Source organism: Liolophura sinensis, chromosome 7, assembly GCF_032854445.1.
Source record: "Liolophura sinensis isolate JHLJ2023 chromosome 7, CUHK_Ljap_v2, whole genome shotgun sequence".
NCBI lineage: Eukaryota > Metazoa > Mollusca > Polyplacophora > Chitonida > Chitonidae > Liolophura > Liolophura sinensis.
Window position 1 is genome coordinate 24,572,525 of NC_088301.1, and position 24,531 is coordinate 24,597,055.

Here is a 24,531-nt window from a genome sequence, read left to right on the forward strand (position 1 = left end):
TAAATCAGGTGCCGGTAGTATAATGGGTGCACTTCATCCCTAGTGTCGATTCTGGTGTTTCTATCTTGATCTATCTTCATTTCAAACAGGTTGAAAAATTGGGACACTGATTTTATCTTATACTGGGTATTCTGCTACACAAGAAATTGTCCAGCTGAAGTAACCAAAGATTAGTTTTAAGATCGAACTCTTCTCTCACTAAATGTAAAAGATTATACTGTACCCCGCGACTTGCTACAAACATTAGGCAAAATTTGTTGGTATTAACTGACCGTGTTCAGGAAGCAGAAATAACACCGCTTTCCTTCAGAATTTCTTCTATACGTTCACAAACGCTCAGCTCCTCAAATTTCTCCATCATTCGTTTACACTAAATAGTTTTTGTGACCTTTTTCTCAGATGTCCATGTTATAATATGCCTACATGTACTCATAAAATAGTTACATAACATTTCTGCCAAGTTACATAGTGTATATAGTAGATTTTCTTGTACCTAACAGCGAGTTCGAACTCAAAACTCTCATATTATGCTGTTACGACATCAGAATTTTGTCCCTTTGTTTCACGACAGGCTAAAACGACTGGCTATAGGTACCGGCCCGGATAGCACAGTCGGGAGAGGTAGATCCAGGATCAAACCTGGCTCGAGTCATACCTAAGACGCTTGGCGTTCAGCGTGAAGGGGATAGTGCAACGACTGGTTGATCCGTATCAGTATAATGGCTCGGGCGGGGCGGTTAATTGTTAAGTACGACGCTAAAACCCAAGCACTCACTCACTGGCTATAGGCTGGGAAGTTATCGACACTGGAAGCCAATCACCATAATTAGTTTTTCACAGCAAGTTGACATTACATAAAAAGCAAGATTAAGGAGAAATGCTGCCCCAACCTTACTTTCGCCACAAAACCATATCAACTTCTCAAAACGCCAAAATGTATATGTATATCGCTGCATTATTTCAACTCCCTTCACTATTTGTTCTCCTACAGACGCTGGCTTTTTGCACAGATCTTCCCTGGTTTCTGTAGCTTCTGTAGAACTGAAGCACTGTTTTTAATTACCAGCGCATTAATAAGAAGGTGCATGGGTGCACCGACGTACTGCTTATATTACACTATACAGGCTTACATGTACATGTACATACACGTCCTCCCATATGCCTGAATACGGCGTAAAGCACCAAATTACACATCATTTGGTGGCCTAATGGTCAGAGCGACTCAGGATCAAACCAGGATCGATCACACAAAGACTTTAAAAATGGTATTTGTTTATGTCTCGCTTGGTGCTCAGCAACTAGAGGTTAGAGCAAGAAAACAAGACTGGTTGTGTCAGTATAATGTGACTGGATGGGGTGTTATGTATGGTGTCTTCGGCATGATACTTCGGTGGCGTCATATGACTGAAAAAATTTTAAGCACAGCGTTAAACCTCAAGCACACATACACACACCCTCATTCGGAACCCTAAGCGACGGATGCTTTTAATTATATAAGCATGTGTAGACGATATATAAAATCAACAGGTGAGGTGCTCAACAATAGGGACTTTGCGAGCTTTGTCACATGCCGGTGACGGGACAAAAACGCAATATCGGCATCGATCGACCACGTGCTTTTTGACCATGTGTGAACGTCTGGTCCATGAAATCTTGAACGAGATTTTTTGCAGCAGTAGGACTTAGTAAAGTAGTTATGAATGTAAACCATAAATAAATAAATACGTCGTATAAGTAGAACAAGATCCAATAAACATATAAATTAACAAAAAGGCGGTACAAATCGGCGAGTATGATATTCTTTTTACGAGTATATATTTGTACTGCTTAACTAAGAAACTGCTGTCGTTTGCAATGTGTTGTGTTTGAACACCCAGAACTGCATGACTAAATGGACATAAATGCCTAATTAACACACACACACCACTCCACCCATCTATGCCCCCAACCCTCTTTCCAATTTTACATTAATTAAAACACACCTATAACCAGCCTGCATTAATATGTGCTCGAATGCTCTAATTTGACATATGGTTATGAAAATTTCCCAGTGCTATTAGTACTGTTTTTTTTTCATGTCTGCAATTCAGAAGGACATGTACGTCTATCGCTTTGATGCTACCGGTGCAAAGTGTGCAATTAGCTACAGCAACATTTCTTTCCGCTAACATTTATACCGGGCAGAAAAACGACAAAGTAATAAACGAAGTGAGCTTTCGCGAATCATGAACTCAGCATGCGAGAGCTGAGGACTGTACGAGCCATATAGTCACCGTGTATAACTAATATTGGTGGTTTTAAGGTAATAGCTGCCAAGTTTACCACAAATACTGACAGACGCCACAGCAGCGCCGTCCCAGAACGCATAAATCCCTGTAACTAATCAAAATGTAGGGAGCGGTAACAAATTGCGAACAGTGTGGCACCAAATGCCATCAGCTTTGCCGGAAAAGCGCGCGTTAAACCTCCAAGTGAACACTTCACACCTCAACACGTTCAACAACACAACTATACACACTAAAAAAAACGTCTTCAGTGTAAATATATCTATATACAGGAAATGACAAAAACATGTGCATACACACAGGTAAAGAAAGAAAAAAAAGGTTTTCAACACCTTTCGGGTATGTGGATGTTGCATGCCAGAGATACTTTTCCTCGCTCTCGCACTGTCCTATACATCTGACGACAGTTCCGATTAAATCGAAACTATATAACACAAAGACTCGGTACACGGGGATATGTCATGCTCTAAGAACCCCGAACAAAACCCCCCGAACACAAGCCGGGCAATCTGAGCATTGACTAGTGGACTTAACGGAGAGCAGAGTCGACAAGTGGTTAAGCAACCATGTTTACCTCATTGATCATGAGATAAATGGTCCCATGCATGTGTAACAAAATTATGTGACAAACGTTGGAAGCTGTTTTGGACTTAGGTCAGACTTAGTCTTAACTAGTGGTATTATTCCTAAACTAAGATTGATACCCAAACACCAATTTTTAATTTTGTCTATTAAACCACAAGATAATTCGTATGTTAATGTGTGAAAACTCCCAACATAAGTTTGGAAATTAGGACAAAGTCTAAGCTAAAGGAGAAGAAAAAAAAATGACACTATAGGGTGAAAAGAGCACATATTTTTCCATCTGGTGGTGACTGCTGCATAATTTGGCGATGTTTCCTCGCCATACACGTAAAGCCTGAAAAAGGCAAAGGTGGCATAGATCGCTGAGTTCACCGCGTCCTTTAACACCCTGTGATTTATGCTGGGGGGGGGGTGTTGCCTCTCAGCCAATGAGAGTCGTTAAAACTGCCGACTTTCGTGTAAACTCAGAACCTACGTCCAATATTCCGGTTTCCCAATCGTCAAGCGGAAAACGAACTGTACTGTTCGCTACCTTCTGGGAAGAAGAGTTCTACCGGAAATCTACGAACTGCACTTCGGCGGTTTCCGACGGCAATTCTCCTCCTAACACAGAAGACTTCAGGACTAGTTCATAGGCAAAATGAAGTCGCCCACAGCGGAATTTGGCACTGATTTTATATATAATTTATCAACTTATTAGAATTTTTTATGGCATGCACCTGCGAGAAAATGCATACTCTTTTCAATGGTATTTGTTTGATACTTACATTTTCGTCTCCTTTAAGCTAAGTCTAAGACCTTTTCCTTGATCCTGGAGCATGGATTATTTGGTATTGTGGCTAGGTTCTCCACATACTTCTCCATGTTAGAGTTATCGATTCATCTTGAAAGTTCATATTAATTTTAATTTGATTACTTAATTTAAAGAGACAACCAATTATAATATTTTTGACAGCACAGCATTTGAGTCATTCTACGCCAGTGAAGTGCAATAAATTGTAATTCGTCGTATTTCACCGGTTACGTGCATGTGGCAATGCATTTGCCAGCTTTTGCTCCGTGCTGTAGTCTTTTATGCTTGTAAACAGAACCCGATTTCACGAAACAAACATCGGACAAACGGACATTATCTGAGCAAGAGATGAAAACTCAGTATCTTCTGTACACGTCAAAGTAGAACGTTAGAACGGAGTTGCATGGCAATATTTGGAAGAAACATTTTTGATATTTCTCGTCCAATCCTCGCCCATTTTGAGAAAACGGGGCTTGGCTCGTGGATCACGAAGCAATCTTAGACTTACGTCAAAATTTCAGATCACTTTTAAATTGATATTTCTTACGAAACAAGAGCAAAAATATTGCTTGTCTGCATAAATTCTAGGGAAGTTATTGTACAATAAATTTTAGCTATAACAACGGAAAGGAAGGTACCAAATGTAATGATCGTGTTCCTGTGGCCCGAGACGTCAGCTGTGTGATGTGAGGAAGACTCTGGCTGTAAATCATTGTCAGCCGTTCTGGCTACTTTCTACACGCGCATGGTCTGCAGAGTATATAGTATGCTTATACAAGTAACATATCATATTTTCACACTAAAAGGCAAACGAGTGCATGAAAGAAAGCCATAAATAATATTATATTAAAAAAAAAAATAATCAAAACCAAAGCAAGAATCGCCCTCCAAGTAACCTCTTATCTTTTGCGCTGTATAAACATAGTTGATATTTATTTTCATGCTTGAGGGAGCCTGTTTTTCGAACCGACCGTGTTTTGATCTGTCCTTAGGTTGCCTCTTTAAGAAACTGGTGGGAAAAAAGAATTGAAATAAAGATGGCTTATAGCGATAAACAGTCGCAATAGTCTGTACACCGTGCGATATATGCGAGTTACTATCAAACGGCTGACGTCATCACTTTGAACACCGACGTCATTTCCTGCTTGACTCAAAGGACACTCACGGTGAGTGAGAACACGGGACCCGCTGACTTCCTAAGAGCCGCCAATTCGTATTCTGTCGGCTGGGGTGAGTTATAGGTCTGTAGCAGCACGTTGGCGTTCCAGGGCGTAATTACTGCACTGTCGACTCCACTGAGGGGTAAATCACAGCGAATAAGTGGGATACGCTATGTCTGACAGCTGAACATGTTGATGGGCTAGGGCTATGTAGCTGTATGTTCCGATCACACTCAGTTCAAGAATACATTTCATGTACAAATGCCCTACATCCTGTCAATATGAACAGGAAAACGTAGGATATATGCTATGTAGATGAGCCAACGCCAATGTCTTTAATTAGATAGACAGTTTGCTAAATGACACGGACAGCTGCCATGAAGGAAACGGCTTACGGGCAAGTTTTACTTTTGAATTTAATTGGCCAAATGTATGGAAGCAGACCGACAGGTTTGAATGTAAATTTCCTAATGCACCTGAACCAGATTAACGTCGTTCTCTGACGATTATGGTCAGGCATTGTGAACAGCCTGACTATATTCATTTATATTCATAAAACTGTATGTATAACTAATTATACCTGTATATGCACATCGAGTGAGTCGCCACTTGGTGAAAATCTAGAAGAAAATACAGCAAAAGGTTCTCATATGCCACTATGCTGTCAGTTTGTTAAGCACTAATATGCTGGACTCCAGTCCATCTGATACAGTCACTGCAAGGAGCTGTTTTACTGACTCAGTTCTTCGTCTGGCCCAAAGATTTAACTGTATCTTTCCACAGAACGGAACGGATGGTTTCTTCCGGCCTAGGGTGCGTACATTCATAAGCCTTTCGTCTGTCGAATTAGTCAAGTGCCAGTATTTCTAGTTAATTTATATGAAAAGTGCCTTAAGTATTAAATTACTTCTGTTTCAAGTCGTGTGCAAGAATTTTCCACCACATGACGATCAAGTTTGTGGGTGGAGGAAACCACTGCACTTCACAACACTATTGAAGAATCCTCAGTGATGGCTGTATGATATATTTCATTACCGAGCGTAAGGCCGCAGATTCAGACGTTATGCGTGAAGCATGGGTTCTTAGACTTTATGATACACCTAACTTCAGATATTGCATAGTGATTTATTTGATTGGACAGGTGTTTTACGCCGTGCTCAAGAGTATTTCACCTATACGACGGCAGTCAGCATTATGGTGGGAGAAAACCGAGCAGAGCCCGGGGGAAGCACACGACCATCCAGATATTAGTAGTGTTGAAAGTAGAATATTACGTTTCTTTACAAGCCATTTGGAAAAGTAAAGATATGAATATGTTGTTCATTAGATGGTCTAGCCATGTGAGAAAAAAGAGACACTCAATATTCTTGCTAGAATTACACATATATATTGGCTAAAATGAACAGACCGGGTGTCCCAAGTTTTAGAAGAAACAGAGTACATGTATGCTTAGAGAATAATAATTATGCTTCGTCCGAATAATACCCTATAGTAGGCACTGTTAAGTATTATGCTGACGGAAGTATTCAAGAAGTGAAATATATATGTATGTATATATATATATATATATATATATATATATATATATATATATATATATATATATATATATATATATATATATATATATATATATATATATATATACGTACTTAATTATTCCTGACAATATAATGCATTACAAATTCGCGATGTTTCTTTCGCGATGTGTTTGTGCCTTTAGCACATACATTGTTTCAAACAACGCAGACGGACTGTGTGCGCATGTGCAAAGAGGCATACATAACTGTGTAGTCCTTTACCAGTCAGGAGTGAATAAGATACATAGTTGACTACTAAGCCTAGAAACTTAATGTGAACGAACATTTGCTTCAAATCTTAATTCTACGTATCATGTTACAACGTGGCAGTTGGTGTAAAAAAAATATTATATTTTGGAACCAATGAGTTTAATTCAACTAGTGGATATATGCATTATGCTCAGCGATGTCATACAACTCTGTCCCAACATGGAGGTATGTTACATATCGTTAACGTTTGTGGCAGAACATTTGTCGAAAATAAACTCCATATCAGAAAGTCATGAGACATGCATGAATATTGTACACTTCAACAGCTATGTTTGATAATATAAAATTGATTGACACTACTTTTTGACGTTATAATTTGCGTGGACACAAAAGGGTTGAGTCGGTCGGGTCGGGTATTGAGGGTGTTGTGTAGATGGGAAGCTCTAGCAGACTGTAAGCTTGACGCTTGGCTGCACAGGCAATTGAAGGGAACGCACTTAAGTCATGTCTCGGAAAAATGAACGGCTACACAGCTTATATTAACTCCGTAAAGAAGACAGCCAGTGAAGTGTGGATCGCACTTGTAGTGAAGGAACTTGAAATGCTCTGTCTTTGAGGGGTCTTGAATTCCTTGTTTGTGTGTGGCCTGGACAGCGATGACATGCCATTACGGTTTGGTGGGGGGAAAAAAAAGAGAAGAAGAACTTCACAACTCTGACAGTAAATCACCAGATATAATATACTTTGTGAACAAAGATTTAAGAGTGACAAGCCGGGTTTGTCAAGTACATGAATCTATACCCACAAGGATGCGTGTATATACGTCTCTATTCTCAACGCCCTTTAATGCAAGTACATTTTTGTCCGATGAGTTTGTTTTGTGAAGTAAAGCCATCTCTGTTGGCATAACAAATAAGGGTCCGCATTCCCTGATAATGCATGCCACGCTTTTCGCGCCAAACAAAAGCAGACGACAAAGCCAGAGTTGAGGAGAATTCGCGGAGGTGTGTAGGGCTGTTGTCTGGCGAACCTTGTCGGCTCATTGTCGGAATCTCTCAAAAACCTTCTCACCCTTTGGAGAAATACCTTAGCACGGACAGACATAGCCAGCTTCTTTGTCGGCGTTTCCTTTGGAAGTGATCGAAAAAGCGCAAAAACCATAGGCACGCTATAGCTGAGCGCGATGAGATTATGCAAAAGATTCCTCGCAAGCAAACTTTGAACATCGCGGGTAAGTCAACAGTGTTCCCGTAAGTCGCGCTGACCGAGGCTAAGTGTTACAGTTGACTTACTGCCCCGTCCATCCCCAATTCTGCCCCCCAAGCCCAGTCAATAACACCATCGTCTAAATCATGTTAGTGGAAATTAAACCGTTCGCTTTTTAACAATAGGTACCAGCCGTGCCCCATCCCACGGAGGTGAGAATACACACATTAAGCCCGGCATAGCACAATATAGCTTTTTTTCGGCATTGTTGCAGACGATTTTGCACAGAAAATGAGGTAGTTCTCTTTGAAAGGGGTTTGGTGTATGAGTGCATGTGTGAGACGGAAGGTAGGATCGCCTGATCGATTTGCCAATCCACGTCCAGGTACTGAGCCGTACCCAAAATCTATTAGAATTCACCGACCCTTCCTATTCACTCGATCGACCTCAATCAGCAGGGACAAGAAAACAAGTCTCAACTCTATTCACCTTGGGGGTTATGTGACAAGAGAGGGCTTCAACAATCCCTTGCCCTCCTATTCTGGTTGGAACAGATAAGCCCTTTCTTCTGTGCACATCCACAATATATACCGTCGACTATAGCACTTTTAACAGTTCTCCTTGTTAGAAACAATTCTTAAGGGCATGGCAGAGAGAGACAGAGATGCAATTTTGAAAAACATGGCGTTTGTTATTTTAGTGCATACCTCTTGGAGATAAAAGGATGCATACAGCGTAGCTCTCTATGTGGTTTTTGTTGTTGAAAATCGCGCCTAAATTCCTGATTACAAAGGACCAGTCACATTGGTGATTAGATCGACCAAACATCCGACCGAGATTTGTAAGCAATTTCCAGTTCACAGCCACTGTTATATTATGTTAACTATTATATAGGCCCTTGGCTGAAGCTGTAGTCTTTAATTATAAAGTCAAAGCCTTATGGCTGGATAAACCACACACGCTGGGAAGCCCCCAGTGACAACTGTGGAAACGGTGACTGTCGTTAAACAAGCTTGAGCTGTACAATACCCGTGTGAATACCTGTAATCAGGTGTTACCTGAAACATACATCACCAGGTAACAAGCCGCGGCCCTCTAATCTTGTGTCCACATCTAGGTGAATGGTCTGAAGATCTAAGGAGAAGAGCCGACATTTGCTAACAGGTGGGAAGTGAGCCTCTACCATATTACAGGCTGCTGCACGAGTTACCATTTCAAACTATTTTAAAGACATATAAACAAGACGACCGTCTAATGTCCTGTAAAAGTTTGTTTCATTATTAAAATGACTACTTTGGACGAAGTCAAAGTTAGAACCTCGCAGAGACTTTTAATTCCAACATATAACGCTGCAACGGAATCTAGATATTCTACATGAAACACTGTCACGGGATAAGCGCCAACTCGCAGCAGATGAGACATCGCGCAAAAAAGGTTATATCGTTTTGCATCGTCATGCCTCTTGTTATTTGAGTGACCCTTGTTGAAAGACAGGATGTTGAAAATGTGCGTGACCGACCGAGCGAACAACGAACCGACAACCAGACAGATCGACACATAACATGACAAGCGGCATCCCTTACCCCTCGTTATATGTATCATTCACTCTATAAATGACTGTGTCTATATTTGCTTTTATATAACCACTGACTGATATGTTGTCTGACAAATAGATAAATGTCTGTTTAGGTCAACTAATGCGAAAGATTGTTTCTTTTCCGAAGAACTTTATCTTTTAATATTAAAGAAAATTTCTTGTGTTGAAACCATAAATTTACAAGGTCAGTAAAATAAATAAGCACGAACTGTTCTTCTTCAAACCTAAGCGTCAAATCCGAATAAGGCTCAGGAGTTCCTCCTCGAATCTCAGCGTCAAATCCGAATAAGTGTGAGAGGTTCTTCTTCAGACATGAGCGTAAAATCCGAATATGTACCACGGGTTCTTCTTCAGACGTAAATGACAAATCCAAAAAAGTATGAGGCGTTCATCTAGGGGGTCAAAACAGACATTTGCATACCACCTGTCAACCGAAAGTCCATAATCGCATGGCCTTCTCCCAAAACAACGTTCAACGTTCACTAAGGAATTAAAGTACACGCATATAAAGTACAAAATTGTGATGAATTCATAAATAGAGAAGCAGTCAACAGTTTTTAATGACATTGGAAATATGCGAGGAATGTTGCTAGTGCATGAATGATTGAATTCAGTATACAAATGATGTACCAAGCTAGTTTATAAGTTGCCGATAATCGAAATGTGCATCTTAGTCGCGCTTTGATTGCAACTTGTCATATATCCAACATGACGATTTAATTCAACACGACGAATATCCAGTCCCCTGGAGCATCAGGTTATGAGGAATTAGACAGGGTTATAAGAAAGAGCATGTTCGCAGTGGATAAATACAGTTTGCCCATTTGTGATAAACACACTAAATTAAACCCATTCCCATATTCAATTAAATGTACCTATAAAGAACGGTTTGCTACAAGCTAAAGTTGTCATTTTCAATTGATGTGATAAAAGCAAGAAGATATAATGGGTATCCCAGAAATCAAATTTTAAATCCTGTACCCATAAATACAATACAGATATATATTTAAAAGTCAAATTTGAACAGCATTACAGGATTAAGAGTCGAATTTTAGAAGTAAAAATGAAAATAATGCACTGTCCGCTATATATGAGCAAAGGTGAAACTCAGTTATTGGCTTTCGCCGTATCCAGTTGAAGAAACTGGTTGTGTCTTCTGTCATGATTAATTACAATTCACCCGAAACTCAATATGGCCGTCCTTAACTCCCCCCCCCCCACACACACACTGAATATCCCACATGGCATGCGCGTGAATAGAGTGGCGTGTATATTGCAAGAAAAATTCATGGAACCTTCGTTCCATTTGAGACGTTGAGGCGTATATCAATACTTTCCTGTTTTCGGGCATACTTCAAAAAGCTGTAATGCAATGCACCCAATGGTTATGAACTCAGAAATACAAGGCACTGTGATTCAGTTATAAAGTTTCCATCATTGGACAAAACTTGACAGCCATGCAAATGGCGACGAGTTCGTCAAGATGGGGCCATGTACAGTTAACGTGTGAAGGAATGTTTAGTTAACAAGTGTCAAAGACAGATATACTAACATACCAACGAACAGGTACAAATATTTCCGCGCTGAACGATGTAATAAAAAAAATACCGTGTATATAATGAGCCAGGGCATATGTTAGGTGTCTATCTGTGTATACAATGATTTCACTGAAAACGGGAACGACCTGACAGACAGGGGCCATGTGACGGCTGGGACTAATTAAATCATATATACACCTCTGTTAAACACATTCTTCTGCACCATGCATGATACAATCTGAGAAAATGCAATCCCCATTTCGACCGAGACGTGCCCTTAACTCCTGACGGCTTCGGAATATTTTACATGCAGATATTATCAAATTTCTCGGATTTCCACGTTGATAGCGATGCCGCGTCGGCCCGATGGAGCGTCAACGCGTAAAAATAACTGACCCCATCCCGTTATACCATACGAAAGGTGAAACGTATAGGTGCGCGAAACTTGTAGGGGGTCGTCATCTCTTAACCGTTCTCTTCACGATCATGCCAAATCACTGTGCACCACATTGCCTCATGTGCCCTGATATATACTGACACATACTGAAAACGTGGAATATAGAAGACAGTGAAATTCTTACACAATCCAGGCAAAAGAAACAAAACACATTGAGTCAAATATACCATGTATGAGACGCATTGTGGTCAGGGCAGTATTCTTGTGGTTTGTCAGCATTTCTTTCGTAACATACACCTTTAAGTTCCACTAATTCTCATTAACTGATTGTTTTTTTTTCTGTTTTCAGATTGTTTCAGTCTATACACAACAAACAAGCTAACCATACACTAGAAACAAAAGATACCCATCTACATGTTCTGATGTATATGCAATTTGTATATATAATATGCTTACACAGTCTTAAGCAGCCTGGTGGCCTCGTCTTATACACATTCGCGTCAAACGTTCATGCCAAGATTCAACTTCTGGAATTCGTTCAAAATTAAGTACATTTCTTGACGTTTTAAGTTACACTTGCCAATCGTCTGGATTTCTGGGCTGGGCTGGGTCTGCACGTGTTCTTTTTTCGGGCCCTCATAGAGAGGATGGCGGCAGTAGATTGACCTCGATGTTACAGACTAAACACACAGATTGCGTAGAATCGGACAAGCGAAACCTTGTAAACAGTCACACATATCAAGTACCTCTTCATAAAAAGAGGTAAAAAGAGCCCTTATCTTCATTGGTGGGGGCGGGGGGATTGGGGGGTGGAATGGTGGAAGGGTGAAGACGTTTGAGGGGGGGGGGGGCATTCACTTAACGAGAAGTCTTAGTGTAAGGCGGCGTGGAATTCTGGGATGTTGCAGCGATTGTGAATTCCATATATTTTCAATGTTGTTAACTGGTTTATATAGGAAAAATAAGAACCTGCATGGATTCAGGGGTAAGTATACAAACAAGAGCACGTCCCATACCCTGTGCGCTGTATGCATGGATATCATTACAGGGTAATTCAATCGATGTGTTTGGCCGGATAATATCTATCATAAATTTGAATTACCTATATATGCATGTATATATGTGGGCTTGGGAAACATCACTTTAACTTGCTCATTTGCTACGAATTAACTTTAGAAGAAACAGTTTTTCTTGTCATATGAATAATGTGTACATGTTTGTGAATGTTTTATTGAGGTAGATCTACAATATCGGTCCAATACAATAGCATTTCACAGCACTGTCAACATCATGCATGCTTGCATACACTTCCTGCCACTTCATGAGTTGCATCTTTGCATGTGGACTTCATAGGCTTTCATTTGTCTTACTATCCATCTATAACGCCTTCTATCGGGTTATCTCAGCATGCAGCCTTTATCAATTCATTCACACATCCTCACAGAACATATCACATCAGGTCATCTATATATACCGACTTATATAGTGCGATATGAATATATTGTAGGTTTTTGCATGCGTGCATTCCTTGGCAATGCCTGCATCAATCTAGCGGTGATATTATAATATAGCAATAATATCTCCATACACGTTGCACCACTTCTGTACGCGGCTTACATATCAAGTATAACATGTCTTTTTCTATATGGCTGTCAAACTTTGCTCATCCATCTATCCATGTAATTGCTGACGGTATATAAATTAAACTGGCTAAAAATGAAAATAATTAACTTACGACATATTAAATACATGATCCTATATTTGACTGTTGTCACGAAAAGTTTGTGTTTTGAGTAAGCTTTATAGGCTTGTATACATTTCGTTTGGATCGGTGACTTCATGCATTTTCAAAGCAAAAAAAATATACATAGATTCGATCAATGAAATAAATAGCCTGATTACTTGGGACATGCATGCTGACAAATTGCCCATTAAATAGACAAACAAATCTTAACATGTGTCGTTTAGTTTATTTTCTTTATCATTCCGTTACTGTAATAGTATATAAGATATACGTAATGGCATAGCCCGCGGAAAAAAAGTTTAAATATTTGAGTGGTGGAATGTTTATGGGTATTTCAATGCGGATAGAGTTTAACACCTTGACTAACCCAATTCATGTTTATATTTATAGTGTTGCTATTTATTAGAACTAAAAGACCAATTGGCATGGGTGGAAATTTAATCAACAAAAAATAACCATTTATTCCCTTTATATTTGTACTGTAAATTGTCCAATTAGAATACACATATACATACATCGTCACGCTGATGATATTTTCGGTCTTTCGATAAAATCAGTAATATTGTATTGGGATATATATATATATATATATATATATATATATATATATATATATATATATGCATACAATCAGGATTTAAATGAAATTAAAAATGATTTGTTTGTGTCACTCTAAGTGCAATCTACATCAAACTATGCAGATTACTTCTCTAAAACACGTAGTTCTGTAAGATTGTTCCAAAATATTGGCCACTGTGGTGGTTGAAAAGGTCAAAGAATTAGGGTAATAAAAGGAACTGAAGTCATTATAGGATATCTATTGGTAAAATAGACAACCAGACTTCTGATATGCGAGTGAGTGGTCCCATCTAATGAGAGACTTGAGCGGAACTAATATGTCCTTGTAAGGATTTATGTACCGATATACATTTTCCCCTGCACGACAGTGTAATATACAATGACGTTGCTGTCAGACCTTCCCGCGTACGGCCGGAGAGGAGGCCTGCATGAGCTGGACTTGAACTCACAGCGACCGCATTGGTGAGAGGCTCCTGGGTCATTACGCTGCGCTAGCGCGCTAACCAACTGAGCGACGGAGGCTCCCAGGTGTTCTCATTGACCACGGGGAATCGGGGTTCTTACGTTTGATCTCGCAGAACGGTGGCCGGGAATTTGACCATTCAACTCCATGTCGAGAAACCTTGGTTTACGCCACGAGCCGGTCATATAGTTGAACCTTAATTTAAAATTAACAGTCTTAGTACTTCACTGGTCTGCTACTAAGCCTGAAAAGATATTTCAAAAAGGTGGACCATTTTCACATCACGAATTTCTTACTTTTAATAAAATTCAAATCCCCAATATATTGCGCAGTTTAGGACCCAAGAAATTCAAATCGTGATATATTCATCTTTATATATATATATATATGTAACACTTACAAAATTGTTCTAAATTTTATCTCATAATGGAATCCAAAAAGAAGCGTTTGAATCAAACGTCAAATTTTCAATAAATGAAAACTGCCTTTAAGGAATGATCCCCGGGAAGATTAAGTACATTCACCGTGACTTGATTTATTTATTTATTTATTTGATTGGTGTTTTACGCAGTATTGAAGAATATTTCACTTATACGACGCCAACCAGCATTAAGGTGGGGGGAAACCGGACAGAGCCCGGTGGAAACCCACGACCATCTGCAGGTTGCTGGAGAACCTTCCAACGTACGACCGGAAAGGAAGTCAGCTTGAGCTGACTTATAGCGACCGCATGGGTGCGAGGCTCCTGGGTCATTGCGCCGCGCTGGCGTGCTAACCACCTCCACGGAGGCCCTCTTGTGACTTGATAGAGGCACAAAAATATGCCAACATTAAACCGGCCTACTACAAGGGACACCTTTGTGAAATGAGCGAGTTAGCATACTTTTTGAAAGCCCAAATAAATAAACAAACAAGAAATAAAACAAGCCAGGTAGATGTAAGTTGCCCTCCCAGTCTGTTACAACTTGTATATTGCAGTTTCAAATCCAGTCCTGGCTGCCTGAAGTGGGCCTCTTGTATATTCCGCAATTTCTAATATTTTCCCGTCTCTGATGGGCTTCTTACACCCATAGGCTCTGACCGACGTTTGAAAATATTTCTGTCTACCACGTACACCGTTGGAAAAATAAATAAATATCTTGTGGCAAAAAAAGGCCCAAGTCGCCATTAGGAAAAAGTGCAAATGTTAAGCTAAAGCTCTGAATTTGCTATTGAAATATTTGTATACATGTTTTCAAGGCTACATTAACCTTTAGAATAGTTGAATGAAAAAGAATTGAAGTCATTAATCTTTGTGGACAGTATTCAGAGGTAAATATTTGGAAGAAAATAACTGTAATATATGTTTCGTGTCACGGCGAGGTCTTATAATGCGTGTCTCGACTACATGTGAAAACTCACACAGCGAACTCCTATACACATTGTGTTACAACTAATTAATATACATGTCTATTCACGTATGGTTTCCTGGCGCTAATGTATGTCTTGTGAAACAAGGGAAAGATGAAAAAAAATGTAAGCTAATTTCAAATTAATGTGTTTTTAGGGGAAGATGCGAGATAATACGACGTAAGTGTTGGACAAAGTGGTTTTGACTGGGAGGCCCACAGTTCTGAACTGTATGTTGACGTGACTGGTATAAAACTGTTTACTCCCAGATAAACCTATTAGTTTAGTCATGTAACACTTGAACGTTCTGGGGGATGAACGGAGGGGGAGGAGGAGGGTAAGGTATAGGGTGAGAAAGACATGTCATAACTAACATATACAGGACTGGGTCAGTTGATTTATTTAAAACTTGTAGGCCTATACAAGCGATTCAAGCTTTCGTGGGTTGATGAAGATAGATATACAACAAGACTTAGTCCCCATTTCCCCCCGCTTTTCTCCTAACCACGCACGCACAGAGCGGCTGTAACAGAAAGCACACCTCTGGAGATATCGCGTAACTGCACTCTCATATATGCAGTCAAAGCTGCCTTGTATATATGTATAAATAAATATCCCATATTTCGTAAATCATGTTATTTCGTACATCCTATATATTTCGTGCATTCTATAATTTCGTATATCCTATATTTGGTATATATATCTTGTATATTTTGTACACCATTATTTCGTATAGGCCTATCCTTTTGTGTCGTATACGCTATATATTTCGTATATTCTATATTTGGTATATCTTGTATATTTCGTACATCCTGTTACATCGTATATATCCTTGTATTTGGCATACCTATATAGTTCGTATTTCCTATATTTCGTAGATCCTATATTTAGCATATCCTATATTTCGCATATACATGTACTATATTTAGTACATCCTAGATTCCCCTGCAGGACTGCAAGCCCTAGCTCTGCGCGGAAAGCTATAGTATTTAAATCAAATGACAACTTTCACGTAAATGTATAAAGTCAAAATATTTCACCTGGGGCTCAATTTAATCTAGATATTTAAGAGGTGATTGATTAAGAAATATCACGCCATGAGAAATGCTTGAATATAATACGAACAACAGTCCTCTGTCTTACAATATATAGGTGTACCGAAACAAAAGTGTCGTCGGTTTCAGACGAGAGTTGGAGCGTAAAGTCAGGGTATAATAGAAGCTGTATGCGTCAGTTGCAAAGACGTATACAGAAACTGTTTTTTCCTTTCTTTAATATCCTGAAAACTGGGCTACCGTGTAGTGTAAAATAGACACTGTGAACAAAGTTACAAATACATATGTGTACAGTATACTGTTATCTACGTGTATGTATGTATGTATGTATGTATGTATGTATGTATACCTGCACACATACATATTAGTATACACATCATAGGTCTGCAAGATAGTGATGTAAAGAGCGAATATGTGCGTAGGCCTATATATGTATGAGCGCTTGGGATTTTATATCGTACTGTATAAGTATAAGTATAGGTGTATTGAACATTAAAAGCATTATTATATACTGCAATATAAGAAAAGGGCCATAGGCAATCTTTGATAATCCATACCATTTGTATTTAGTCATTTCAGTGCTTTGCATTTGTTTCTTTTGTAGATATGAAACCACAATACACTCAGAATCACTGAATTAAGAAATCGCTAGAAAAATGTAAACAAGTATAAGACACAAACTCCACACTGCTTATACTGCAGGAACGCTTCAACCTGCATCTAGTCTGTTCATGTCACACAACTATGTATAGCTGTACAAAGTCTTCAGGATTGTCAGAGATATTTATTTAACTGGTGTTTAACGCATTGCTCAAGAATTTATTACTTTTATGACACAGGTGATCAGTTTATATGGCTGGACGAAAATCAAGTGTCCACGGAGTAAAAGACCGCCCGTTGTCAGGTATACCAGACAACCTCCTTACAAAAAGCAGCAGCCGAAACACCGCGAGCTACATGGACACGACCAATTATAAGAGATACATGATGAAGATGTTAAAATTATTCCGCTTTATTTTTGTCGCTTATTTGTGTCAATATAAAAAAAAATCACTTCGCCTTATGCGTCGTCACAAGTAAGGTACCTATCGTACCTACAAATCCATATATTTATTTATTTATTTATTTACTTTTATGAGTTGTTTTTAGCATGTTCATGTATATATTCCATTTAAATTTAGTAGTAAACCTACATAAATAACTTTTTAAATAAATTTGTGTATAATGATAAAATGCATTTTGATAAGAAATAATCGTTTCTGATCGTTAACTAACAATACGAACGGCCACATATATGCACGAATACATATAATACTTTCATAAATATTTGTCTCGGTTACTCTACTATCCTCTTAATACAGTATTATATGTGGTGCTAACAAATAAGTTTATATATATATAAGCAATAAGCAAATATATACAAAAGAACTGCGGTGTTTTACGACAGCTGTATCTAAAACCACACTGCGTATATAGCTCTTTTGAGGAGCGGGGTCTTCACGGTGTTTACATTGTCATGGACTTAAAAGCAGCATGTATCGTCCGCTAATGAACAAAGGATACATGAAGTTTCTTGGATTCGGCAAAAGTAGATAACTATGTAACTATGTAACTATGTAATAAATGTAACTACGTGTCGGGTAAACAAAACAACAAAATATATGAAGTCTTGACTATAAAATCACGAATAGTGGCTACAGCCTGTTTTTTTTTTTTTTTTGCCACACGCACAATAATGCTATCTTAACTCTCTGATATAGCGCTCCGTAAATACCCACGTCTCCAGCACCGTTATACTAACTGTCCATACGTCTAGAATTCTGTTGAAAAGACCCATAGGTGATTTGTTGGCTTTTTAACCGAAGACTCGCGCTATCTTTTCGCGCGCAGATAACTGACAGCCTTATCACCCAGCTTGGCTGACAACTGTCATTTGTAAAGCACCGCGGACTTCGCCGCGCGAGAGATGGAAAAATCAACACGCGCCGCTCACGACTTTAAAGACTGTTATATACATGCAGAAAAAGGTACGAGCGCATGCATTAACGCTTACATAGAGCATATGTAGTTCTTACACTAACTGATTCAATTAGAGATTACATGAGAACGTGTAAATAATATATATAGTCAAGTCGTTTATTACTAGCCGAGATCATCGGAGAGGCTGGTGCGCATCACGGCATAGTTTATCGGAGACGTAATTACATAAGCTACCTGGAAAACGATATGAACTCCCATACAGCTAACAGGTTGTCACCATAAACTATAAACCGTGACATAACCCAGCTTTTGTAATACATTTAATGATTCTTCTTGAAATTAACCTGTAATAAACACATCGCCCCATCCGGTAAAAGAGTAGTAACGGTATACGCACGTTAGAGATAACTCCTTAAACGATTCGACTTTTCTCAGTAAAGACTGCCAAAACATTTATGAATGAAACTATCAATGCATGCTCCATATACTATAGGGAGAAAATACAGCTCCTTAATTTATCGTTAACGTCAAAACCTTTAAATACAGCCCTATCATGTTTAATTACAGTTTTTATTTGTAAACAAAAATGTAAAATTTACAGACAAATATAATGTCATCCCAATACAGATTACACGCTATATGCATGTTTACTGCATGGGAAGTATAGATATATACATAAGCAACCAACCAGAGATTAATATATATATATACTTACTTCTTTTCTCGCGTTGTACTGCTCCAACATGTACTGTCCAGGTAAGAAATTCCCATGATAGAATGATGAGATTCAAGCTAACACAAATCTGCATCGTAGGTACATGCTGTGTCATGGGCCGTACTGGAGATGAAAGAAGAAAAATTTGGATCGGTCCACACAATTGGTGGTGCCCAAAAATTTTTACCCAGAATATTATATATAAAATGTGGCTTTCGGCGTGCTGTATAAATTGGGCTTATAGAGATGATCCTACAGGTAGGCGGCATCCTTTTGGGCACATATCGACTTTCGTCAGGTGACAGGTAAGAGAACAGCTGGTAGGCCACATCAAAGTGTATAAGAGTTAACATGTATAAGCGCGAGAAACAGATATAGCCCCTTTCACACCTGAAAGATGCGGCGATGCTGTGGTGTGTGCTACAGGATCTGTCGGTAGCGCGGTTTGCCCTGCAGGAGCTCGCTCAGTGCATGGAATACTATAAAACACTACCACTTAACATGCGTGTATACTAGCGACCGGTTCTGGCTGCCTGCGATGCTACTGTCCGCTCGGCGCAAGAGGGATAGAGCTGGGCCCCGTGTTCCTTTTGCCTCAGTACCGTCTGCCGGATTGGGGCTCTCTGCCGCGAGCGGCCCACAAAACACCGGCCCTCAGCTGTCATTGGCTGTCCGCTGTGCACCAGCTGATCAGCGCACACACCATTTCTTCGTCTTAAGATCTATACAGAACATCTCTAATATAACATTGCCGCATCGTATGTTATGTGAAACGATTAGAAGCCAATAGTATATACCTCAACCAGTTGCATAAGTTTTATTTCAGAAAACAAATACGTTAAAATTGAGATTGTATCCAGTCGAAATTCGGAAAACGTAATACCCAGACTATTAAAACTGGGGTATGACTGGGGACCAATAAGAACAAGCTCGTTAAGATGGGTACGTTCTATTTCAGAAAGACATGAAATTGTCTCCAGTGGAAGATGACCCTTAAGGTTATAGAAAAATATAGGCTAATAAGCATTAATATCTCCATATGGATAATAAATAGATGACGCATAATGACTTTTAACCCTCCTAACCCCAAGCCATGTACACCGTTCCCTTACCAGGCAATAATGCTTGTTAATCCCTCAGTTTTAAATTCATTGAAGGAATTTAACATGCTGCAGATTGATTTTACTCCGATTAAAACGCTTGTAATCAACAATAATTGAAGTGATATAGCAGATCAGTTTCGTGTGGAAATTTAGTATTAAGGAATATCTTAAACATATGACTGTAAAGACACTCGTTCTGTGGAATTCTAAGCCGTGATATCGAGCCGATATTTTGCAACAAGTTACCTGAAGCGTGATATTGAGTTGACACTCAATAACGTGTCACCTAAGCGTGATAGCAACATGTTACTCTGTACATGACGTGTCAGCTAGGCCATGATATTGATTTGTTACTCTGTATAATGTGTCACCTAAGCCGTGGCTGCGACATGTTACTTTCTATAACGTGTCACCTAAACTGTTGTAACGACGTTACACAGTATATAATGTGTCACCTAAGCCGTGGCTGCGATATGTTACTTTCTATAACGTGTCACCTAAACCGTTGTAACGACATGTTACACAGTATATAATGTGTCACCTAAACCACTGTAACGACATGTTACACAGCATATAATGTGTCACCTAAGCTGGATATAGATTTCCTAGTCTGTATAATCTGTACTAGATGAAGAAGTTGTGAATACTAGTACATATTACATAGAAAAAGGTAATATGTGTATGATATTAGCTGTCATTAAATGGTGCATTGACATTGTTACATTAGTTTAATCGAAGTTTTTACCATGCAATGTGTTATCGATATCCGTGGTAGAGAACTGTTACTCTGTAACGTGTTAGGTAAACCGTGATATCGGGCTGTTATTTTGTAAAGTTATCTAAACCATCCCATGCAGTTGTTACTTGGCTGAACTTGTGCGGTAGCGCCGGCGATACTGAGTTGTTGCTCTCTGTGATATGACATACCCAAGCCGTGATGAGGAGCATACTGCCTCCTTAGTATGATGGTGATTTGAGTTCTTACTCAAAATCGTAATTGTTACAAAAGCTGTAAGATTTACTTGATACCAAAGCCCTAATAGAAGACGTTTCTTTCAGCAGGTAACCTGTAAAATAAAGTTGTAATTTTGTCATTTATTACCTGAGCCATGTTAACGACCTGTAACTCAGATTTGGCAACTAAGCGTCATAGTGAGCCGTAATTCTGTGATCTGGTACCCCAACTATAACCTTGTTTTGCTCTACTCTGTAGCTTGGTATACCAACAATTCATAATTTGGTATACAGGGACGTGATACTCAGTTTGCTATACCCGTAGCTTTGTACATATGTACCTCTAGACGGTTATTTGGCGCAGAAACCGTAATACTGAGTTTGCTACCCTTTAGCAAAACGGTATCTTGGCCATGATGGAAATTTGTGATTTTATAACTATGATGTTTGCAATCGTCATGTCACATTTTACAACCATGCTGAGAAGTTATATCACGTGTGACTTGCGATAATTCTGTTATATAAACGGGGACCCACGCTGGTTCAGACGGCGGTTCAAGCTGTCTGTGGCTGTCAGGTTCTTTACCACTGAGGTCGTGTGTTCGAATCCAGTTGTGACTGATTCGATTGAAGCCTTAGATTAGAATGTTTGTCAGGTACCTGGTAAATGGCGACGGTTTACTCCAGTTTGCTCCACCGGTTAACTTTACTGCCCATATATCAGTGTAAGTGAAAAATTCATGTGTGTACAGCGACACAGTGAAATCAAATAACTATATTCATGGCCGTGTCTTCGTGTGTCATTTATAACTGTATTATTACGTCATTCCGTTATAGCGGAGAGGAAGTCCCGTTAATTAGTGCGGTCACAAGTGCCAGGTAAACGTCTTAACTTCCAATTGGCGTGAAATCAATCCGTTAATCAAGACGGAAACCAGATAGGGATTTAATTACTGCCTTTACATAAATAGTCTTATCGCGAGATGGCATCAAGATTGTAGTCTGACGTGTGGATTTGCAGTAAGGGTGTGAACTAGCAGTGCGACTTAATTTGTAAAGATCTGCAGTTTATATATAGTTACAACCATTGTTTTTTTTTTACATTAGCTACAAGTTTACCAAGTGTAGATATTATAAGAGAATAAGCTCTCGTCCAGTATTATGGCATACACAAAGTAAGTATACCACATTTCATCATTGTTTTTCTGAGGTGCATGTATATGTTGTTCTAACCAATCACCGTTCTTTGAATTGATGCCAGTGTCCATGTGAAAGTGGTGGGAGAAATGGGCACTGCGCCATATTTCATAGATATCCATTCAAATGCAGCTCATGCTGGGAAGGTCTGTCAGCAGCCTGCGGATGGACGTTAGTTTCCCCCGGGCCCTACCTGGTTTCCTCCCACCATAATGCTGGCCGCCGTCGTATCAGTGAAATATCCTTGTAAAACACCAATCAAATAAATAAATAAATATTTCACCGATGGGCATATTTATGCAGGAGACTGAGTGTCCTAGGGTTTTGAAAGCGTCGAGGGAATGGGTTGCCTTCGTAGAGAAATGTAGAGAAATTAACCATTGTTCTCTTGCAATGCATCATTAATACGCTTCCATATAACTTACCTGTGCAGTTTATAGGCCCGATCGAGTTACTTCATGGGTGAGAAATGTTCACTGTGTAGGTGTTTAATAAAGAACTAAGACAGAAACACTTATTTATTGTCATTAAGCACAACAAAGATATTAATATTGTATACAGTGGCATTGAGATTACGATGATGAAAATCATCCTTGTTATCATTTCGGACTCGCACACACATTTATACATACACCACCATAATCACGATTCAAACGTTTTTAAGCATCGTATTTATTTATTTAGTGATATTCTATTTATATGATTACTATAATAACGTTGTACCCAAGTATATATCATTTGTATGGCGCCGCGGTCAGTTTCATTGGTGCATGGAGAAAACCAGTGGCCTCTGGCAAGCAACTAACGAACTTCCCTACGTGTGACGACATGTCACCATAGTGGCAAGTTTTCTTAAACGAATTTCATGTAAGACCACATAAACTAGTACACATGCGCTATGGATTGCTTATTGCCACCGATACCCCGAGGATTCCTTGTTCCGGTCTGGGATTCAGCTACCGCTTGTGGCCGATTGAAATGATTAAGTGTCAGGTCCAACATTCGTATACGACTCGTAGACCACGAGTGGGCGTCCCGAGCTGATAAATACATGCGTCGAAACACCTGTTACAACCACTAGGCTACGGCCTGTCGATGTATAAGATAAAAAAAAATCCATGTAGAAGTTAATGCAGTTCTTTCAGCTATATAACCCTGTTCTCAGATCATACGGCGGACTGAATTATATCTGTTTTTTGATGTTTTGAGGACAATCACGGAATATCCAGTAACAAGGAAATAAATGTCAAAGCAATAAATGCCAAGGGACATGAAGTACCTGCGTTAACAGTATTAAAATGTTTAGGATCGTATGCAGACACAACCCCTTTAACATAAAATAACCCATAACTGTTTGAATTATATAAGCAAAATACTGTTAACAGAAAAATAACTATCTTTTTAAATCAATTTCACTACAAAGTTAATACCATTTAAAAATCCTGCAATATTTTTCAGATGCTTGTACTCTTTAGTAGACATAAAAACTTTTCAGCACATTCCATAAAAACCAGCTTTCCATAACAAAAAAAAATGTCGGCTTGACTCCTTGTCATACATATCGTTGCAGTGGTCGTCCTTTTGTCAGATAATAGCGTAGTTTGTTAAGACATTATGTAGAACGTTTATACCTCCACGAAAAGGGATGGTTGTAATTGTTTGACACTGCTGAGATGTACACAGTGGCCAGGAGAGCACTGAATGCGATCACACAATGCGCTGTAACTAGTCTGTCCGCGCTGAACAAGAGCGAAGTTTATGGTTCTTTACGGAACCATTGATGTGGACATATCTTGTCATCGTCGCGGCCTGATCTCATGTCGCGAAGCGCTAGCAGAACTAATGGCCCCAAGGTGCTAGGTACGGGCAATACACCGCCCCGAGGCTCATATATCTATCTATCCACAAATAACTAGGTTTCTACACCGGGCTAAAGGTATTGAAAACCTATCAGGTTCGTTTCAACAGTAGCCGGAGTGGTGTGACATAAAAATACCCGGA

The 24,531-nt window shown here is 39.3% G+C and overlaps 1 protein-coding gene across 1 annotated transcript in view; it reads right to left on the reverse strand.

The window, feature by feature from the left end:
* LOC135470286 (R-spondin-2-like) overlaps positions 1–19,861 on the reverse strand; it is a 45,472-nt gene extending 25,611 nt beyond the window's left edge. Inside the window, exon 1 of the mRNA XM_064749133.1 lies at positions 19,277–19,861. Within this exon, the coding sequence (XP_064605203.1) occupies positions 19,277–19,391 (115 nt within the window). The 5' untranslated portion in view covers positions 19,392–19,861. The remainder of the gene's footprint in view (positions 1–19,276) is intronic.
* Positions 19,862–24,531: the final 4,670 nt, after the last annotated feature.